General features: G+C 41.3%; 1 protein-coding gene across 4 annotated transcripts in view; it reads left to right on the top strand.

Moving 5' to 3' along the window:
* Window positions 1–15,567, top strand: part of ST7L (suppression of tumorigenicity 7 like) — a 31,504-nt gene extending 15,937 nt beyond the window's left edge. For 2 of the 4 annotated variants that reach the window (NM_001396266.1, NM_204622.2), the window contains 11 exons: window positions 328–406; window positions 698–852; window positions 1,377–1,474; window positions 1,933–2,047; window positions 3,647–3,719; window positions 4,376–4,478; window positions 7,154–7,304; window positions 7,460–7,552; window positions 9,663–9,802; window positions 14,685–14,754; window positions 15,037–15,567. In NM_001396266.1, coding sequence (NP_001383195.1) covers window positions 328–406; window positions 698–852; window positions 1,377–1,474; window positions 1,933–2,047; window positions 3,647–3,719; window positions 4,376–4,478; window positions 7,154–7,304; window positions 7,460–7,552; window positions 9,663–9,802; window positions 14,685–14,738 — 1,061 coding nt within the window. In that variant the 3' untranslated portion in view covers window positions 14,739–14,754; window positions 15,037–15,567. Of the gene's footprint in view, window positions 1–327; window positions 407–697; window positions 853–1,376; window positions 1,475–1,932; window positions 2,048–3,646; window positions 3,720–4,375; window positions 4,479–7,153; window positions 7,305–7,459; window positions 7,553–9,041; window positions 9,643–9,662; window positions 9,803–14,684; window positions 14,755–15,036 lie in introns of those variants that run through there. The other 2 variants (XM_046904086.1, XM_015298884.4) reach the window with 2 other exon arrangements.
* The last annotated feature ends 5,247 nt before the right edge of the window (window positions 15,568–20,814 follow it).

Raw genomic sequence — 20,814 nt, 5'->3', positions numbered from 1 at the left:
GGTTATGTAAGCTGTCTTTGCTTCTCAGTGTAGGAGTTTTTAAATGGTCAGTGAATAATCTTCCTGATGGCGTTGCTATCTTAAATCAAATCTGTGACACGGTGAGAAGTTGCAAGATTCTGCTGCTTTCGATAGAAACTCTTGCTGACATTAAAGCATTTATTTCCTTAGCACAGTTACACAGCAAAGAGGCATTTGCAAATGCAAGTGAATGTTTACGCAGAACTGAGGCATGGGCAGCCTATATTGCCTCACTTATTCTGGTTTGCTAGCAGGTGTTTGCCAGCTTCTCTGTATCTCACCAGTCTTTACATGTTCTTGCAACAGTTATGCAGAAAGCGTGGCGAGAGAGAAACCCTCAAGCCCGGATTAAGGCAGCATATCAAGCTTTAGAGTTGAACAACGAGTAAGTTTAGATTATGGACTCCTTTGCTTTATTTCTAGTCTGAAAGATTAAATGGAGTGAAGCTGAGTGTGCTGTTAGTTTCTTGTTCCAGTAATAATTAGCAAATTTTCTCCAAGTTTGTATTTTTCTCTCAAACTGAAAAGTTTTGTTTTCCTGATGCTATTTTAGCATTACTCAGTCAATGTTAGGTTCACTGAAGTGAAAACTCATTGTTTCTGGTTCTTCTGTACTTATTCAAAAACAGAATCCTTTGTCCCTCAGAATGATTTGTGGCTTTTTGCCTTGTTACAGTTGTGCCACTGCGTATGTTCTTCTCGCAGAGGAAGAAGCAACAACTATTGTAGATGCTGAGAGGTATTTTAAGCAGGCTTTGAAAGCAGGAGAGATGATTTACAGGAAGTCTCAGAACTGCCATTCCCAAAGTCCCCAGCATGAAGCACAGCTAAGTAAGCATTTTTGAATCAAAGAAACACTTATTTTTATGTGAGCGGAAGTGTAAAATCGAAGTTACAATTAGTGATTCTAGTTTGATTTACAGTGTATTGAGGCACTTCTTACTGTTTTAGTATGGTTATGCATGGTGTGCTGTATGATCTGTTGTAGTACCTGAAAGAATCTAGGGAGTGGCAGCTGTGCTGTGTATTCACCCTAGGTTGTCTTCTGAGGCTTGATGTGTTGTGTTTTGGAAAGCTGGGTAGATAGAGCAGGCTAATGAAACAATTAGCATTTGTCCACAGCATCATCTGTTATCACAAAAATGTTTTGGAAAAAAAAAAAGAGTTTTTTTGTAATTTAACTTGTTTAAAAGTTGCTGGCATTGGTCTAGATGGGCTTTTGTTGGGATAGCAGTAGTAACTGTTTTATGCTTTTACATGTGGCTAAGATAAAGGCTGTAGGATTTTTGGTGTGTTTTTAAGGGAGAGAAAAAATTGAAGCTGATTAGTCTATTGTTTTTGTTTCTTTTAATCAGGAAGAGACACTAACGTACTGGTCTATGTGAAAAGAAGACTGGCTATGTGTGCAAGAAAACTTGGAAGAATTCGAGAATCAGTAAAAATGATGAGAGATGTAAGTAATCAGAAAAAAATTGAGTGACTGTTGTCTCTCTTGTCCAGTTTGCTTTGCGCCTGGCTTATCAACTACTCTGTTGAAATAGCTGGCTTTATACCTCATCCTAATTTTTCTTTCCCCTGCCCAACATGTATAATAGGCTGTTTTTGTATAGGAAGGTATTACTGACCAAATCAGTTCACTACGGGAGATGTGCAAATCTGGGCTGAGAGCATGACTGAACCTCCGTGTGCTTATTTATATCTATATTTATAGGCATATAGAGGAAAAAAAGTGATGACTTTAAGGTAGGAGTGATGCAGTTCTTTTTGTGCTGCTTCTTGTCAGTTTCTAACACCAGGAAAGAACAGAACATTGAAAAAACTTAAATTATGGTGCTGCCTTTCATCAAATATTCAGGGATTCAAGTGAATTTCTGTATGTGCCTGATTTATTTCTCTTTACTGATTTTTCAGTTAATGAAAGAGTTTCCACTTCTCAGCATGCTGAATATTCATGAAAACCTCCTGGAGGCATTACTGGAGTTACAGGCTTATGCAGATGTCCAGGCAGTTTTAGCAAAGTATGATGGTAAGTCATACCTGCTGGGAAATATTGGTGGGTTTGTATAAGCATATAGGTGAACTGGACAAGGTGTGCCTGTTTAAAAGCAGATGTCTGCCCAGTATCTCATCTCTTGGACTAGATTCTTATAATCACCAATGAATAGATTGTTCCATACTGTGGACTTTTTAATGGTGAGCTCCAATTTAGTCAAGCTGTAAGCCCGTACACACTTTCTAAGTTAACTCTAATTCATAAAGAGATCCTGGAGCTCACTTTGCCTCAGCTCAAGGATTATTTTAATTTTTTAATCTCTTCTGCATCCGTGGCTATGCCTAATTTCATCAGCCTTTCTCAGTTAGTGCATGGCCCCCTATGTAATTGATGTAAATGGCTGAACAGGGTAGTCTTCCTTTCTGCTGCGTTGCAGGCTTGGCTTCATAATTCTGTAATGCTGAGGTTGCTTGTCAGAGATTATTAGTGACATACAAGCATACTTCTTGCCAGAGATTAGTGGTATACAAGCTTTTGTCCATTAATTGGCAGCAGTTTGCTTTCACTTTCCATCTGAACTAATACATTTCAGGTGTTGTACAAGTCTAGATAAAAGCTAATAAAATGTAAACTTCCTTCATAGCTTCAGGGAATTAAAAATGTCATGTTCTTGCCAAAATCCCGTGCCTGTTCTATGTGGCCACCCCAAATGCAAGCTCCTTTTCATCTATGTTCTTCTGTGTGGATTCTTATTAATTTAACAAAATCATTTGCTTTTTTTCCTGATGCTTCGTTGTTAACATCAGAGATTGTGACACTTCCTTAAGAAAAGGTTTCTGATTTTTTTTTCCCTAAGCATCTGGAAAAATGAGCATGAGCTTCAAACTCTCTGTAGCTCCCTGTGTTTTGCTTGGTACGACAGCCAGACTTCTAGTAAGTGATGGACAAGCCTAGGATGGGATTTACAAAAAAAAAGCAAGAGCCATCTGACTATACACAACATGGTATTTGGGAATTAGACCCCAGACTTTGTCTGCTTTTAAAGTAAACTTGTACTGTGGAGTGCTATCCTTCCAATCTATAATTGTCAGCTCAAACTTAGCCTTGCATGTTCTACAAAACCTATAACTAATAGATTTTTTTTTTTCCTGGGTAACTGGAAAAGAATGGAAGTTGCATTTTCTATAAAATTTGTCTACCTATCACAAATGTAATTTTTTGGTCAGCTTTTAGATGGTCTGTCCATTTTTTGTAAAACTCTGTGTTAATGTTACAAAATTAGGCGAAGATTTTAAGCTTGTTTTAAATCCTTCTGAGTTAATACAGGAAAAACACACTGTTCCTAAGAGCGCATTCATATATACACTTCTCTTTGAGTTCAGTTTCAGTGTTTTGTTATGTTTTAGTCACTTTACTGCCTAACTGCAGCTCTGAGTTTTTAATCTGATGCTGATGAGTAACCAGAAAGACGGCCGTGCAAAGAGATTCAACATTTCTAGACAGAGGTGGAATGTTCTGGATGTTAGGTTTATTGTATGGTGTACCAAAATCAAAAATCTTTAAGCTCAGAGGAGGTTGATTGAAAAGGTTTGTCTTGCCTTCAAATCTTACAGCTTGATTATTTTATCACAGATATCAGTCTTCCGAAATCGGCAGCGATATGTTACACAGCAGCCCTGTTAAAAGCCAGAGCTGTTTCAGAAAGGTAAGCAAGCACATCTGTGAAAGCAATGGTTGGTTGCTAATCTCAAGCTAAGCTTTAAAATATGAATTAAAAAGGTCAAGACCCAATATGTAATAGATTTCTAGGAGCAAGTTATGCATATTTATATATGTGTTAGTTATGTGTAATTAACTATATAGTTAGGTATAGCAAAGCATAATTTAAAGTTTCTTTTAAGAATCCATAGAGTTAACACAGGTGAAGATGTTTCTGGAAAGCCCACGCACACATGTACCTCTGCATAATCTTGTTTCAATCTTGCCTGTGGCATTCAGCAGCTCTTTGCTTTGTGGATTGGGTGCTAGGTGATAGTGGTGGTTTATTGGCATTGCACTTGGATTCTGGTCTGTTTCCATGGCTGATTCCAACTTTACCTCCCCCTAGCTGGTGTTCTATCAATCTCATGAAAGATACAGGTGCTCAGTCACCCTGGGAGGTCGACATGAAGTTCTCAAAAAGTTTAACATATCTTTGCCCCGTGGGCTTGGATGACAGTCAAGATACTTAAACTAGCATGAACATTTACCTCCGTGAAACAAATCAGTCAATTTTAATGAACTTCAAGCTTAAAAGCCAATAAACACCTGGTTAGTGTTTATTATTTATTAGTTCTGTTCAGCATGAATTTTCCCCTTCAGGTTCTCCCCAGAAACTGCCTTCAAAAGAGGGCTTAGTACAGCAGAAATAAATGCTGTGGAAGCAATTCACAGAGCTGTGGAATTTAACCCTCATGTTCCAAAGGTAAGAGGGTTTTATTTTCTATTGGACCACTTTATTGTTTTCTCAAAGTAGTCCTTTTATGTTATCATATTGTTTGAGCCCCATATTTTCTTGAAGTTGATGTTAACTATGACCCTTCACTTATTAAATGGTTAAGTATTTACATCACAAAGGTTTTTTTTTTGTACTGAGTTATGTTTGAACGGCTTTGATTTAAAACAGAAAAACCCTCAAAATTGTCTAACTTGTTGGAAACTCCACTAATGCATTTCTACAGGCCTTTCTTGGATGAGGATAAATATTAGCAAATGTAAAATTAGATACTTAAAATCCCTGTAGCCAAATTAAGTTTCCAAACCATAACTACTCACAGAATTTCAAAACCCTTCTTCATGTTATGCTTAGAAGCCAGGCTCTGGAGCTCTGGTTAGTGATAGATCTGCCATCATTGATTTTCTTCATTTTTAAACGAGAGTAAGAATCAATACTACTATGTGATGTAATTTAATATCTCGTTGCTTGAGGTGTCCGAGATAAGGATTCCACTGAGCACTGTGTGGAGATAAAACTATACTGCATTTTACTGTCCTAGTATTGGTGATGCATTCAGTTTGAAACCCTGAATGCAAAAGGTTTGCTTAGGTCTGGACCTAATCCTCTGCAAATGATCATGGAGTCCGAGTGACTATTGCTATGAAGGCTCAAATTATCCAACCCCTCTATTCTGTCTGCCTGTCCAATCTAATAGAATGTGCACTGGGGAAGCTAATTGCTGGGAGAAATTGCTGCTTGTTTGCATGACTGATCAAGAGCGTAGCAAGTTCATTTCAGACAGTCTCAGACAGATTTTTCTTTTGCCTCTGCCTTCAGGGGAAGAAGATTATAACGCATTATCGTTATCTAGAAGTTTGTTTAATTTTGTTTGTCCTTCAGTTGTTTCAGGAGTCCCATATACCTTAGTGAGATATCATGTCAAAAATCTGCTTGCAGACAGTAGTTCTGCAGACGTTCATGGAAACTGATGCCAGGTTTCAGTAATTTGATCATCTCTTCCAATTGTATCCTTATCCATATTTTTTTTGTGTGACTTTCTAAAATCAAAATGTTGCCTTCAAGCACTACTATATTGGACTGCATGGCAGATTTTTTTTCAGTTGCAGTGGTCTAATGGGGAAGAAAATCTGTTTTTTGAATTTGCAGTCTGTTCTGTCCCATAGACTAACAACAAATGGATGTCTAACATAGAAATCTCTTCTGGTATCCAATGAAAGTGGTTTTCTTTTCACATAACATCGCTTTGTGTAAGGAAAACTGTCTGTTTCTCTCTGCTCTGAGCTTTACTTTTATGTTTTTTGTTTGGAAAACGTGGAGATGGTTTTACAGTGCTAGGAAAAGGCTGCTGTGGGGTATTGTGGCAGTGCTTGCAGCGGGGCTCCATCACAACTGCTGTGTTTGCACTCGAAGCGGTTCCTACAGCTGAAAACTGGGCACGGGAGAGAGCATGAGGAGTCAGGTCAGAGGTCAGATATCTGAGACCATTTTCCCACAGCAGCCCTGTGTGAGTGATCCTTTACTGTGTTAAAAAAAAAAAAAATAAAAAAATTGAAGAGGATTAGAGAGGATTAGCAAGAATATTACCCTCCAGAGTGTGGGCCCAAGGCACTAAGAGAAGAACCTAGCCAGGCAGTAAATGTGCTTTATTTGGCCGGGGCACAACCCCTACTACATTCCTTCAAGAATCTGAATGGGAAAAGTTAAGTCCTCAAACTAGATTAGTAAATAATCTCATAGTTTGTGGCATCTGCTGAAATAAATCGGTGAGCAAGCTGCATTCTTACACTTTGGGAGACAGTCAAAGGAATCGCTAGCTACAGTGATCAAAGATGTGGATTAGCTTCGGCTGTTATTGAATGAGATGCTATATGCTGGGGGAGAACAACTCACGAGTAAATAATAGAGCTGGAACTATCACTTAATTCTTTCAAAAAGACTCATCTGTTTTTAAAAGCAAAATTCAAAAGGAATACCTCTCCTTTGTTTTTCAGTAGACAGTGAAGAAGCAAAACTGTGTGTCCCATGTATCAAGGAAAGTTTTAAGTTATTAAGTCTTGTGTTATTTGACCCTTCTGTGCATCACACATTCTGCTGATGTATGGGGAAAGTTCAAATTGGAGATACTTGATGATAGCTCCACGAAACCAGATGAAATTAAGGTTTTCCTGGGCTTGGTGGATTATTCTTCATTTGATTAGCATACCAATGCTTCCTGACTTACTCCTTATACTTAGGAGTTAACACATATTTAGTGTTCTACATAGAAACTTGCAGGGATGGAATGATGAGCAAAAATACTTTTTTTAATTAGCCTATACTTGTAGTTCCTGTGTCATTATACCACAAGAATGGGTTTTTTTAAAGTTTGTTTTACTGAAGATGCATTTTTTTTTCTTTCTTTCTTGGTATTTTATGTGTGAAAACCCCAGACCTGATCCTTATAAACTGATGGGTGACTCATTGCTTTTCACTTCCCATACCAGTGGATGCTACCTGTGCTGTGTGAGGACTGGACTGTTTTATCAGCACATGGAAGGTGGTCTTTGTGGTGCTCAGCTGCCCCCCAAGTGATCCTCTTCACTGTTAGCAAAGATTTTGGAATATTCTGTGTAACCAGCTGTGCTTTCCCTTTTTACTTTCAGTATTTACTGGAGATGAAAAGCTTAGTCCTACCTCCCGAGCATATCCTGAAACGAGGGGACAGTGAGGCAGTAGCATATGCTTTTTTCCATCTCCAGCACTGGAAGAGAATAGAAGGGGCTCTACATCTGCTGCACTGTACGTGGGAAGGCAGTAAGTATCTCTTTTCATTTTCTTTCCTGTGCAGTAGACTAACGTCTTTGCCTTTATTCACTTCAGTCTCCTTTATACACCTGCTCTCTCTCTTGCAAAGAGAACCAACTGCTTGGTTTAGGTTCAGATCTAATGTCACTTTCTCTTTTTTTCAGCATTTAGGATGATCCCATATCCATTAGAGAAAGGTCACCTTTTCTATCCCTATCCAAGTTGCACGGAAACAGCAGACAGAGAACTGTTGCCAAGTAAGTGGTTTGTAAGCAGTAATAATAAAACATAACCTAAGGACATGTTCAATTTGTGGTGTTCTGTATTTATCTTACTATGTTTTTGAGTTAGAGCTTCTCATGAAGGGGTTTCAGCTATTTGTTGATGTCTGTCCCCAAATGCTCCTAAAATATACCACAGGTGCGTAGGGTAAACATTAGCTTGATTCTTTGAATTACATTTTTAAAGAAGTAATGGATTTGATAACTGTTGTAGAAGAGTTGTTTCCTTTTTTGCAAAGTCTTCTCCAAATGTTCAGTACTTTGAGTTCAGTTATGGAAGTATGAGCCTGCAGGCTTTATTCTCTTGGTAAGGTGATCTGAAAATAAACCATTAATACCTGTGCTCATCATTCTTAGGAAAGTAACATCAATTCAGATTAGAATTGTGCTCTTAATTGTATGTTTAATAGAATTCCTCTGAGGGTAAACTTCTACGTTGTGGATAAATACAAGTCCCACAGAAAGAGGAAAGAGCTACTGCAAAAGCAGCAGCAGACCCACTGAGACCACAGCTGTGGAAAGCAAATCTACACATACGTGTTTCTATTTAAAAACCTGAAGTTATATTTAAAATGTGTAATTTAAATTTGCCCCCAGACTGCTTTAAATTACTCATTTCTCACTTATGCAGGATATTGCAGAAGGAATTCCTCAGTTAGTGACTAACCCTAAATTGTAGACTTCCCAGCATAATTAAACACCAACACATGCAGATATTTCAACACAATCATTCACGCATTCCTGTTATGTTTAAAGTATAAAACTACCCATAAATAAAACCATCTTAACACTTTTATTGCAGTACTTCCTCAAGAAACCTTGATACTTCATTTTAAATAGATAAATTTTAAAAAATTATGTTGACCAAATTAATGAGTCAAAACTCCTGGATTGAGCTCTGACTGTTAACAGTCCCCAAATGGCTGTGAACATACAGAAGTGTCTCTCATTGTCCTTATATATTCTGGATTTGATTCTAGTGTACCAGTGAAGGAAAAACTACTGCAAAAAGAATTCTTTCCATTTTTTTTTACCCTTTCCTAAGTTAGACTCTGGCTTTTTCTACCGTACGTATCTCTGTATTTTAAAATCCAGCTGAGTTTCTGCATTGCATGAGAGTGTAATAGTTTTCCATAGTAGACAAATGATTTCTTTGATTTCTCAGCAAAGAGTGAGTAAATTTTGAGGCTTTTTTTTTTTTTAGATTTTAAAAATCAGCTCTTGAAGAAATATGCTGCCCTTTCATAATTACTTATGTCTATAGAAACTGCTTTTCCTCATTTAAAGAACCTTTCAGAATCATTGGATAGAAGTCAGAGCTGCAGGTATTCTTGGCCAGAAGTAATTGCACATTCACCAAACAGATCCTCAGCTAGTAACCAGTTGTAGTGTCTTGAGTGCTGAAAGCTCCACATGCCAGCCCCTCAGCCTTGCTAATCACCTTCTTTTGATTTTGTTACCATAGATTGGAAATTGCAAGGAACTGCTATGTGGAGAATTTATAACCTCGTCCTGGTGCTGTTTTCTTTGAGGTCTACTCTGTCAGCTGCTCTGAAAAATTTACTGTAGTCTGCCAACCAGAAATCTTTGAAAAGTATTGAGGACCTACTTTGCATGTGTATATAACATGGTGGTTGTTTTCTGCACACTGAGCTGCTTAATCTTACAGGAAGGGCAGATCTGCTCCTCTCTCCAGATAACAGAATTGGGTTGAGAACACCTGGATGGTTGAAATAGACCTAATAGTCAAAATTACAGCTTGTGAGTTGTGTAACTCTTCCCTCCATACAATTAAAGGTATCACAAGTTAAGCCTGATGAAATGCTTCAGAAGTCTCATGCAAGTGAAAGAAGAAGGTTGGGAAGAGAAGGCTATAATGGCTGGCAGTAATTAAGATGAGCTTTTAATGTGAGGGGAAAATTTTTGAGAAGTTTGAATAAAGTACTTTATTTAATACGTTGAGCTGCACAGTGGTCTTGAGACTGAATTTATGCCTTCTGTAAGTCTGGAGTGGAGCGTAAGGCTATGCAAATAACTCAGAAAATTGCCCTTGATTATCAAGTGCCAATATTCTTTTTCTTTTCAGCATTTCACGAAGTCTCCGTTTACCCACAGAAGGAGCTCCCCTTTTTCATTCATTTCACAGCAGGCCTGTGTTCCTTTTCGGCAATGCTTGCCCTCCTCACACACCAGTTTCCTGAGCTGATGGTCGTTTTTGCTAAAGCTGTAAGTATGGTCTCTGTCATTACCGTTTTAACAACGTTTCCCACATCTTTATCTTTTAAGAATCAGAGACGCTGCTTTTCATACAGCAGATGTTTGCTGTGCTTCGTTACTGTATAAGGCTCAGTATAGGAGGTTTTAAAGCTTTCTGAGAAGTGAATAAAAGGTAGGATGGGCTCCACAAAAGAAAAGATCTCTTGCTGGGCACCGGAAACTAGTAGCATTATGTGAATGGAACTGATGAAAAGAGGTAGCTTGCTTCTGTTCTTTGCTACTTTAAATATATTTCAGTATGTCTGCTATTGAGCTGCTTGTTCCTATGGATGGCTTCTGTGTCCCTCTTTCTGCCCTATTCTTTCTCAGCTTTCTTTTCCTTGCTTACACGTTAATATTGCTGCTGATGGTAACGTTATGATTTTCTACTGTGCTGTGAAAGCAGCAGTGTCTCACTTCAGCAGAGATGGACAAACTGGATAAGCAGCTTCCCTTATGCACAGACTCAACCTTAGTATATTAAGCCTTTATTGAACTATGAACCTTGTGTATATATGTATATGAATGTGTATAACAAGTGATGCACAAGTTATTGTTCACCGCCCCTTGACCGATGCCTGCTGAGCCCCCATGAGCAGTGGAAAAGAGAGATGAACTTCCACCCCCTTCAGAACTCCTCCTGCACGATGTCATATGACATGGAATGTCCCTTTGGCCAGTTAAAGTCAACTGTCCTAATTCTGTTTCCTCCCAGCTCCTTGGGTGCTTCTCTGGGAATGGCCTCAGCTCTGGACAGCATTGCTTAGCAGCAGCTATAAACATCGGTGTGTTATCAACATTGTTTTTCTCCTAGAACCAAAACATAGCATCATACCACTCTAAAGAAAACAGTTCCAGCCCAGCTGAAACTAAGACACACCGAACTCTCAATTAATTGCTTTTTCAATCTTTGCTAGTCAAAATAGAGGGTGAAAGGGGTTCTGCTTTCTTGCTGTGTTAATACAGCAGGTAATGGGGACGTAGGAGATAAGCCCTTTCTCGTAAGAATAGATTGCTCCTAAAAATGTTGGATTTACTTTATTTATTCCAGTCCATAACGCCCAAATCATGCAGGTCTGAGAATGGGGCCTCATTTCCACACAGTTCTGTTGATCTTTATGTTGGAAAATGTAGTTGGACATGCCAGTGACAAATTTCAGTGCTGCTCATAATTGGCTGGGTTCATAGTAACCAGGGTCTAACTATCTGCTTGATTAATTCTGTAAGGACTGCATTAGCAAAGTTGTATGATTTCCAAAGAGATACAAGGTCAAATGTTATGCTAACAAAGAATTGCTTGGTGAAGTTCTCTCTGCTGGGTTTCTTGAACCAAAGAAAGACTTTGTACAAGTTAGTTGGCTTTGTATAATGGCATTCGGAATGTCAAGTGACATGTCCAAGTGTGGGGGAACAAATCAGTGTTTGGCCATTTGGCAGCGTGTTTATTTCACTGTCTTTAGGGAAGGGTAGATAGTGTCTGCTCAGCAGAAAAGGTGACCAAGGAGCTTGCATATCACCACATAATTCCTCCCACCAATTGACAGTGGTCGCTGGCACTGACAAAGGGCTTCTTGCCACTTAGTCTTCTAGTTGAATACTGCAGAAAGTGGAAATTACATTGTTAGATAAACAGACAAGAAGTGAATTCTGTATTAATCTCATGAGATTGACAGCTGAGAGGGAAGTTCTGTCTTCCAGCATTGTGCTGTTTTCGACAGAATTAATGTTCAATTTCACTCACACTCCAATATTCTTGCTTATGTTAATTATTAGATTATTGTACTCTTGATCCTATTCCTGATGTTTTCAGGACCATTCAGAAAGCCTGTAAGAAACAATGATATTTCATTGTGAAACCCAAACTTTCAGTGGTTTTCCTGGATTGCTTCAGATCCTTTGTAAGTTGTCTCTGTATTTAATACAAGTAATGCTGTGATGTATGCCAAGATTTCATGAAATGTTATCATAGAATCATCTCCCTTGTGCTTTGGAGGAATGTGGCATTAGCATGTAGATGAATTTTCATAGCATGGTGGAACCATTGAGGTTGGAAAAGACCTTCAGGATCATGGAGTCCAACCATCAGCCTGACCCCCTGAATCCCATCCCTAAACCATGTCCCATAGTGCCACATCCACACATCTCTTAAATACCACTTCCCTGGGCAGCCCTTGGCAATGCTTGAGCATCCTCTCTGTGAAGAAATCCTTTTTACAAAGAAGAATTTTGTACTGAAAATGGAAGCTTACCTTCAATTCAATTACCTGCAGGTGATTCCAAGGCTTTTAAGTTTTCTAAATGAAAAGAAAAATCCTGTACATTTCATGATTTCAGGTATTATTTCATGATACTATATTTTAACTTATGAAATATAATCATTTGAGATAATAAAGTTCCAGATGGTGGATACTTGGGGTGCCTCAGCCTTAGTGAAGAAGTGGCCCCAAATAAATTCCCAGCAAAGTGGCAGAATTGTTGAATTTCCAACAAATCTTAAGCACAGATTTGGGAATGGCAATTGAAAAGAATTGTGTGCATGGAGTTCTTCTACTGTAATTCTCTAAGTGACTTATAAGTATGGCTACTTAAATTGCATTTCTGTTACTTCTTGAACTGTTGTTTCCTACGGTTGAACCTAATACTGCTCTGTATGAACCGTTTGCCTCTAAACAGCTTTGAGGAGTCGAATACCTTTCTATTGACTTTAAAAGTTGGAGTTTACATATTTTCATTTGTTAGTGCTTGAGTTTGTTTCCTCCATAATAAATCACAGGGTAAACCTTGGCAAATTGCTAAAAATGTTCCAAGTGGCCAAAAATCACAGTGAAGCATTTACTAGTTCCAATGTATACAATCTAATACACCATCAACAAAAGGCTTTAGCCCTGGCACCTACTCTGGTTCAGCTCCCTTTGAAACTGATGGCAGCCTTTCCGTTGTATCCCCTGGCTCTGAATCAGGCACCGAAGGGAACCTGGTTGTGTTTTATACAGGTGGAAGGGCTTGTAGAAGTGCTTAGCATTTACTAATCTAGTTAGAGGCAACCCTGGCTTTATTTGTTCTCTTGTTTTTAATATCCTTCATCTGGAGGAAGAGGGTAAGATGCACTGTGCAAGTCACTGTGGGTGATGCCAGCAAAACGTGCCGGGGCAGAGAACTCTTTGGTGTGCAAAAAGAGTGCCGAGGCTTCGGGTGGTGCTGTGGGTTAGAGATCAGTGAGCCTTGCTGTTTGTTTCAGTGAGATTTCTGATCTCTTGGAGAATTGCTCTCTTGGTGACAGTCTGAGACAGCTCTGTGTCATAAATAGTTGGTGTTCAAATTGAGTTGGTGACAGAGGTACAGAAAATGGAGAACAGTGGTTTACACAGCTGAGCACGCTGAAAAATATTTTCTACCAAAACAGCAGGCAGAAGGATCTGATTATTTTTCCACTTGGTATGAATTCTTAATTTTTATTAATGACATAAGTGGAGGTTTGGGTAACTGTGTATCGTTTTGCAGAAGTGATGCCACACAACAGTCTGTACAGAGTCTTATGAAGACACTGAGAAATCTGCTTTCAGGAAAACTGCAGATGCAGTGGCAGCAGATACTGCAGACACTCTTGTCAGGAGTTCCTTGCCACATCTGACGTGCTTACCTTCAGAACAGATCAGTCCCAGACTTTAAGTCCTAACCTTTTTTCCCAGTATATGCTACTGGAATGGACCAGTGTTAGTTAAAGTACTGAAAAAATACTGCAGCATGTTCCAGTATCCTACTGAGAGCACGTTCTTGCTTGGGGAGTTGGACAAAACCCGAAGACAGTCCATGTTCCAAAGTATTTTGATATGGTTTGCTGGATATTTTCGCAACAAAGAAAGAATTCATGGGACTTAAATTAAAAAATTGGCTAATTTTTATGATAGCGAGATAAGGAGAAAACATTTTTCATTCTGTGCAGCTCCCCTTTAGAGGATTCCTCTCTGTTGTGCTGATAGCAGCCATCTCAAGGCAGAATACAGGGCTAAGCAGAGCCCAGTCTGGCAAGTCCTGCTTTCTGTGACACTCTGCTTTGCTTTCTGAACAAATCCCCCTACCACTTTCCCCAAAGCTCATTAAGTGAGACTGGAGAATTAACTTTTTAGCCAGCTGCTGAACTTTTCATATTTATAAACACTTGAGTCTTTTGCTTATCTAAGAGAAAATGTGTATAGTTTGGAGATGTGCACTTCCCTGCCAATGTGCAATGAGTGGTTCTACACTTCATAGAAAAAAAAAAGCCTGAAGTTTCCTGTCACAGCCGAGTGCCGATGCCAAGGGCAAAGGTTCCTTGCCTCACTAATCTACATCTTAACTCATGCACTTAATGTGAAGGTGCCACACGCACGCAGGCAGTGAAGAAGCTAGCTGCAATGAAAAGCTCCTGCGCTGTTGTCAATGTTATGTTTTAAAAGCCTTTTTAATGTAATATTTGAGGTTATGATAGAAGCCAGGAGGGCCGAAGTAAAAGTCTCAAAGTAAATGAGTCCTGTCACTGCTGCCTCATGGAAAGAGGGTTTGCGTGAGGATAACGCAGGCCCTGGTTAGCAGGGGGGTGGGTGTGGGGGTGTTGAGAAGGTGCAGGGGGGGTTTGCATCATTTGTTTTAACTTAATCTCTGTTTCTGGAACTGTTTAGATGGCATCTGTGGATCCTGTCTGAAGAATGGGCTGCTCTTGCTGGGTTGTCTGTTTTTTACACATTTGAATCAGTGACCTATAAATAATCCGTGTCTGAATCCCCCAACAAAATGCACCACCCCCCTCCCCAAAGTGCTTCACACTGGTGTAGTATGGAGAAAGGCTGTTCTAACACGTGCTGCTTGTGCCTAGGTGCTGCGAGTGCTGTGGCCTGTGAGTGCCCCCAGCGTGCTGGCATCTGGCTGAGCCCCCTCGTGCCCTGGTGAGTCACACTGTGCACTGCTCACACAGCACAAGTCTGAGGCTCTGCTTTGTGTATTTTTGTCCCCCATCCTTGTTACTGCCTCGTCAGCGTTAAGAAGGCTCAGCCTTTCTGCCTCCCTTTACTGATGTCCGAAATTAGAGAGAAGTGTCCCAGGTGTTGAGTGCTCAAATGTGGTTTGATTCCATTCTTCAGATCTTAAACCTATGAAATGAAGTTGATTTTTAAACTTGAGCTCACTTGTCGTCATTGCTATGTTCTGTGTTGTTTTTTTTTTTCCAGTTCTTTGGGACTCTCCTTTTATCCTTTGCTGTGGAAACATTAAGATCCTCACGTTGTCCAGTTTGTGGCACCAGCTGAGCGCAGCATGCCTCCCAGAGGGTTTGATTGCATTGTTCCCAGAGTGTCCTGGCAGCACCCCAGGCATGGGTGGCTGACACCTGGCTGTGGGAGGCAGCGAAGAAAGCTATGCTGCTCAGACAGCTGTCCTTTGTAGGGCTGCCTTGTTGGAAATGGTGCTTCACGTTTGAGTTCCTTCTTTGGCCGTAGAGTCTGTAATCATCTAAGAAAATAGTTTTCCCTGAGCAGTAACTTCATTGCTCTCTCAAGCACTTGTACAACTGAAAGGTAATACTTCTATAAGAGATGGGAGAATGCGAGTTGGGCGGATGTTTTGGGTGTTGACTCTTCCTTCTCAGCTGCAGATGCACCGGATAACTGGCTTTGGTTTAATTTTGTAAGTCTTTTTCAAATATTTGTTAAGAGCAAAGTATGGTTTTGCTTTCTTTATTAAAAGGTTGCTTCTTAACGTGTGGAGTTTGTTGAATTCTTAAGCGCCTGTTTTAATATAGATGATAGCGTGCAGAGATTTATTTCTTCTGTATCCTGTAAGTTTGCATTACACAAGGAAATTGTAGTGTAAACTCCTCTGCTTCGTGTTTTTATTTCTTTAGAGTTAATTGTATGTATTTTGTCTGTCAAATCCCTTTGCCTTGAAGAACGGGCTGCTTTCTGAAACTACTAAAAGCGATGGTGGTATCTGCATGGGAGTCTCCTTGGGAGACCTGAACTTTCAAGTGTTAGTCCAAAGAAAAGTGCTATCATTGTTGATATCAAGATCTGAAGAGACCTGAGGTGTGGAGCACTCTTAAAAGGAATTACTTCAGATATGGACCAGCCATGAGGGTCTGTTTACTGGAAAGGTGAACAGATAGCTGTGGCAGCCAAGTGCTTGGAGGTAATTGGTGTGACCTCCATTTCCACCCTTCCCCCATTAGAGAATATGTCAGCTTCTCAACACTCAGGTCTGCTGCTCTGCACTGAGGAAGCAGGCTCATGTTAGACAAAAAGCTTCTTAAAATGTGGAAATTACAAAAAATAGCACAGCCTTGCAGATAAATGCTAATTCTGTGCATATTAAAAGTCATCCATCTTCCTGTGTTTTTGAGATACGCAGAGCTGTAATAACCAGGAAGATTGTGCATGTTTCATCTTCACTGATCTTTGTGAAAGATTGATGTGAGCTGTGACCTTGACAGCTCCTGTGAAAGGTGTCATAAATTACTCTAGTTTTCGAATCCTGAATGGAAGAAGCTTGCTGTAGCCTGCACTTCTCTCTGAAGCAGTACCTAAATCAATCAGCAAGAATGGTTTTTATTTGATTCTTTCTTGCAGGCAGGACTCTTCTGATATTTTAATTAGTATGGATGAAATATTCCATAATTCTGATTCTCTAAAGGTCTTTCGGTGCAGGTGCAGCTTCTGGTACTTCTGCAGAGCTTCCAGCCTAAGGACCGGTGGGCAGGTGTGAGTAGTGGAACGGTCATTCCAGCTTCTGGCAGAATGTAATGTGTAAACATGCAGTGTAAAGACAGAATGAGGTTTTCAGATCTAGTTTTAAAAAAGACTATGAAGCACACAGCCACCTATGCACCTCCTGATTGGGACTGGCTGAGATGGAGCACCCATGTTTAGGTAGGAATACCATTGTTACTCTCTTGTGTATGTTGGTTGGGCTTTAATCCAAGTTAAATACTTGAACTCATCAGGGAATCAAGAGGGGAGCCCTATGGAAAGGCATTACCAACTTTTTTTTTGAGTTACTTACCTACTAGTAGGTGACTTTCTCAACTTTCCTTCCAGTTGAATTGCAGCCATTGGTGGTGTTTCTCACTGTGGAATCATTGTGGTGATTAATAGGTATGTTGTGTTCATGTAACTTCACGTCTTGGTCCACAGGGGCCCATAAGGTAACCAACCTAATGCTTTTTAAAGTTGAACATTTTCCAGCATTTGTGTGAGGTTATAAATGAAGCAGTGCCTCCCATGTATCATCCCAAGAGCTGCTTTCTTTCACTGTCCTCCCCTGACATAACAGTAACAGAAAGGGGATGGGCTTGTGCTGAAAGTATAGCTGGCAGCAGCCTATGTAATGAAAATGTTCCTGTCTACCTCGAAGTGCCAGTAATTCTTGAGGAAGGAGGAGCTCTCTGCATGATTTCCTAGCAGGATTGTTCATGCTTTATAGCAACATTCCTTTGCCACCTTGGAGCAGGGGCTTAGCACCTGATGCATACCACAGTGCTACCATATCAGTCCACGTGCAATTAAGTTGCATAATGTATACGTAACAAGACAATTATGACTGGGGACAGATAAGCGTTGATTGTTGCCATTTCCCCGAAACATGCACTTTACAATAGTGCCTCATAGCCACTGGAATGGCAGAAGCCTTTTTAAGGCTTTACACCATGTAGTAGACTTTTCAAGTCTTCATTTTATTTGGAGGAGCCAATGAAAGACAAGGAACTGTGAATAATTATAATCTCTTTGATTCGTGCTGGCAGGATTTGAATTTGGTGGTGGTTGTTGTTGTTGCCCATGGTGTCTTAAAGCATCTCAGAACAGCTCAGTTTTTGCTCAGCTCTCTCCAGATGTTTGTGTTGCACATGTCTCCTGCAGAGGTAGTGACTGTGCTGAGCAGCTTTCCAGGGGCAAAACTTTCCTCTGGCTTATAAGTAACTCTTAAAGCAGCTGTGTGACAGCGTAGGCTTATAAACTCTTCTGGTTGACAGAGGCAGCATGAAGCACCTCCAGTTTCTTTGGGCTAATAAGCCACATCAGAATTAGCCTCTGGATAACGAGCTCCCTTGCAGTTGTGTATCATGGTGTTAGGCTCTGCTCTTGAAAGCAGCATTACTACTGCTTATGCACACATGCACACGTGGCTGCAGGACTTTCCACCCTGTCACAAACCACAGTCACCATTTGTCACTGTGCTGACAAGCTCGTGCTGGAGGTGCTCACCTCTTAGCCCAGGCTGCTGCACTGGAGGAGCTGATGGCTGAGGCTTGGGGCACTCCAGCTTTCCCATGCCACATCTCTGGCATGGGCCAGGCCAGGTTATTTCCTGCCTCCTTGTCCTGGAATTGTTGTGAAGGTGCCAAGGCGTAGATCCATGACTCTGAGCAAGGCAGTGTTTAAAGGTCATAGTCGAGATCATTAATAACAAGGTGCAAACGGCTGGTTTATATGTAACGTGAAGCTTTTTACTTATTTCATTTTTGCACTTTGGGGGCTCTGTTTGCTTATGGAGCACTTGGTGTCTGGTACCTATTTAGGCTGAGAGCAGGCAATTGGGTTCCTTCAGGCCTTCAGAGGAATGCAGAAAATTGTTCTCTGGTGTTGTAATTCTGCTGGGATAACTGGAGCTTATTTGTCTCACTGCTTATTAAATGCATACTTGTCTTGAGGTCCTCTTTTTCTTTTTTTTTTTTCTGAAAGGCGTTGGGTGAATCCCAAGGACCACAAGTGAGAGGAAGATTCCAGGGGGAGGGGGAGAGCGAAGAGCCTGCACCTCTCTTTGAACTGCATCATTGGCCTCCTGTGCCAGCAGGCCGAGGAGGTTAAACACGAGAGCAAACTCCCAGAGAGAAAAGGAGATGTACATATGGGGGTCTTATGGACATAAATTAATCTGCCCTTCCCCCCCCTGCCCAGAGATGACAGGCTGAGGGGAGATGCACCTCCCAAACTACTAATATATGGGGTGTGTGGTTGGGAGCCACATGGAACCGCGCTGAGATTTCAGAACAGGAACAGCTGTGGAAGCAGAGAGCAGATGTGTGCTGTTGCTGTGTTCTGAGCAGAGGATGGTACTGGTAGCAAGGGCAGCGAGCGCAGATGGGATTCAGATTCTGCCAGCCTCCCAGCAATACCCACATTCCCATGCTTTGCTGTTAACAAGAAGAAGCAGACTCCTCACTTCTCTTTCTGCAGTTAAAGGCTGTGTGGCTGCATAAGTGCTGGGCTGTCTGCTCTGATCTTCTGCTTATGGTTCAAAAATTGTCCCCTAACCATTAGGTCACGCTGACAGCAGCAGTAGTAGTGGGCTTCTGTGTTCAGCCTGCTATGATCTGAACTCACCCACATGTCAATAAAGACAGGGAGAAAGGCAGCTTCAGTTTTGAACTCTGGCTCCCTCCTCCCTTCCTTGCACCTCCCAGCCGAGGCGTGCTCTGTATGCCCCAGCCCTAAGTACTGCAGGAAGAGGATGGCGATCGGGGATGCTGATCATCAGCTTGGAATTTTCCTCTTTATTTCCAGCTTCGATTGTTGTGTCTTGCTTTTTGGTGGGCCCTTAGGTGAGTCTAATCATTGGGGAATGCTGGATAACACACCCGTGTTCATTGCATCAGTAAGGGTGCTTCCATGAAAATGAATACGTGTCTCCATTGGGGATCTTCTTGCTTTGGTTATTTCTGGTCAGTGACATTTTCTTCTACTCTGGATGCCTTGAATTGTGCAATCGCACCATAGCCTCATCAGCTTGGATCCTTCTCTTAACAAACTCTTGATTTCTTTTCTAATCTGGCTATAGGCTATCATCAGTTATAAAACAGTGTGACAGAGTATGTGACTATTGCATTCTCCCATACTGACTCATCAGCTGTGATTTCAGAGCAGTAATTCCCTGCTGCTAGTTGGAGCAGCCCTTCATGACTCGTGTTCAGTAAGAAAGGATAGGAAGGCTCCCACACAGACCTTGACAGGTTGTGCAGATGTTAGTCAGAATGCCCTGATACATCTGTCCCTGAAACTTGGACCTGTCACAGCAGTGTGGCTGTTGAGATAGCCCTTGTTCAGCATACTGGCACAGGTGCATGAGCACTGCCTTCTGGAGAGGCTTGGGTGTGATGGTGAACAGAGGCATCTACAGCTGTGACAAGGGTTTTTAGGACTGGGGTGTAACCGAGCGGTGTATGCAGTCTGGACTGTTATAGGTCAACATCTGATCCATCTGTTCAGTACACCCATCCAGAAATATCGTGGTGTTGCCTGGGCTGAGGCCCTCTCTCACTTGCACGTGGCTTGGTAGAGAGAATGCCCTGTGCTTGTACAGGTCCCATGTTTTGCATGTCTCCTCCTCCTGTGCATCCTGCCCAGCTTCTTCAGAGAAGGTAATCTATTCAGAAGCTCATTTAGCAATTAGTTCTGCTCCTTGTTTGTGAGTTCAGCCATGCTTTTGACTGGAGGATAATTAGAACATGATCTTCCATAAAAGGCTCCCCATACACTTTAGATTACTTAAGAGGGGCTTTGAGTGAAACCAAGTATTCCCTGACAAGACTGCAGCCTTCATAAACTTTTATAGATGGAAAACATCTGCTTTCTGAAGATGAGTGCACTGAAGGGGAGTTTCGGGAGGCCTCATCTGTGAGAAGACACACAGCACTCTGACTTCCATTCAGCCTGCAGTGGGACGTCCTCCTGTGCAAGCACCGGGCTTAGTTCTGTTAACCAGCACTGCTGGCTCCCGGGCATCATGCTTTTCATGCTTCTGCTAATCACTTGTTAATAAACAAGAGGAGAGCACAGCCTCGTGTAGCCCTCTGCAGAAGGACCTCCTGCCTCGTGGGCTCGGTCTGCTGGGCTGCCTCCTCACCCGCTGCTCCCGGTCCTTCTGCAGTGCCGAGGACAGGCAGTGGGGCCCTCGTGTGCTGTCGGTGTGGGACTGCAAAGGGAGGTGGTGCTGGGCAGGTTGGTGCTGCAGGGAGCACA

Source organism: Gallus gallus, chromosome 26 (genome assembly GCF_016699485.2).
Source record: "Gallus gallus isolate bGalGal1 chromosome 26, bGalGal1.mat.broiler.GRCg7b, whole genome shotgun sequence".
NCBI classification, from domain to species: Eukaryota; Metazoa; Chordata; class Aves; order Galliformes; family Phasianidae; genus Gallus; species Gallus gallus.
The sequence above is the reverse complement of the archived record's forward strand: the minus strand, read 5'-3'. Positions and strand labels throughout refer to the sequence as shown.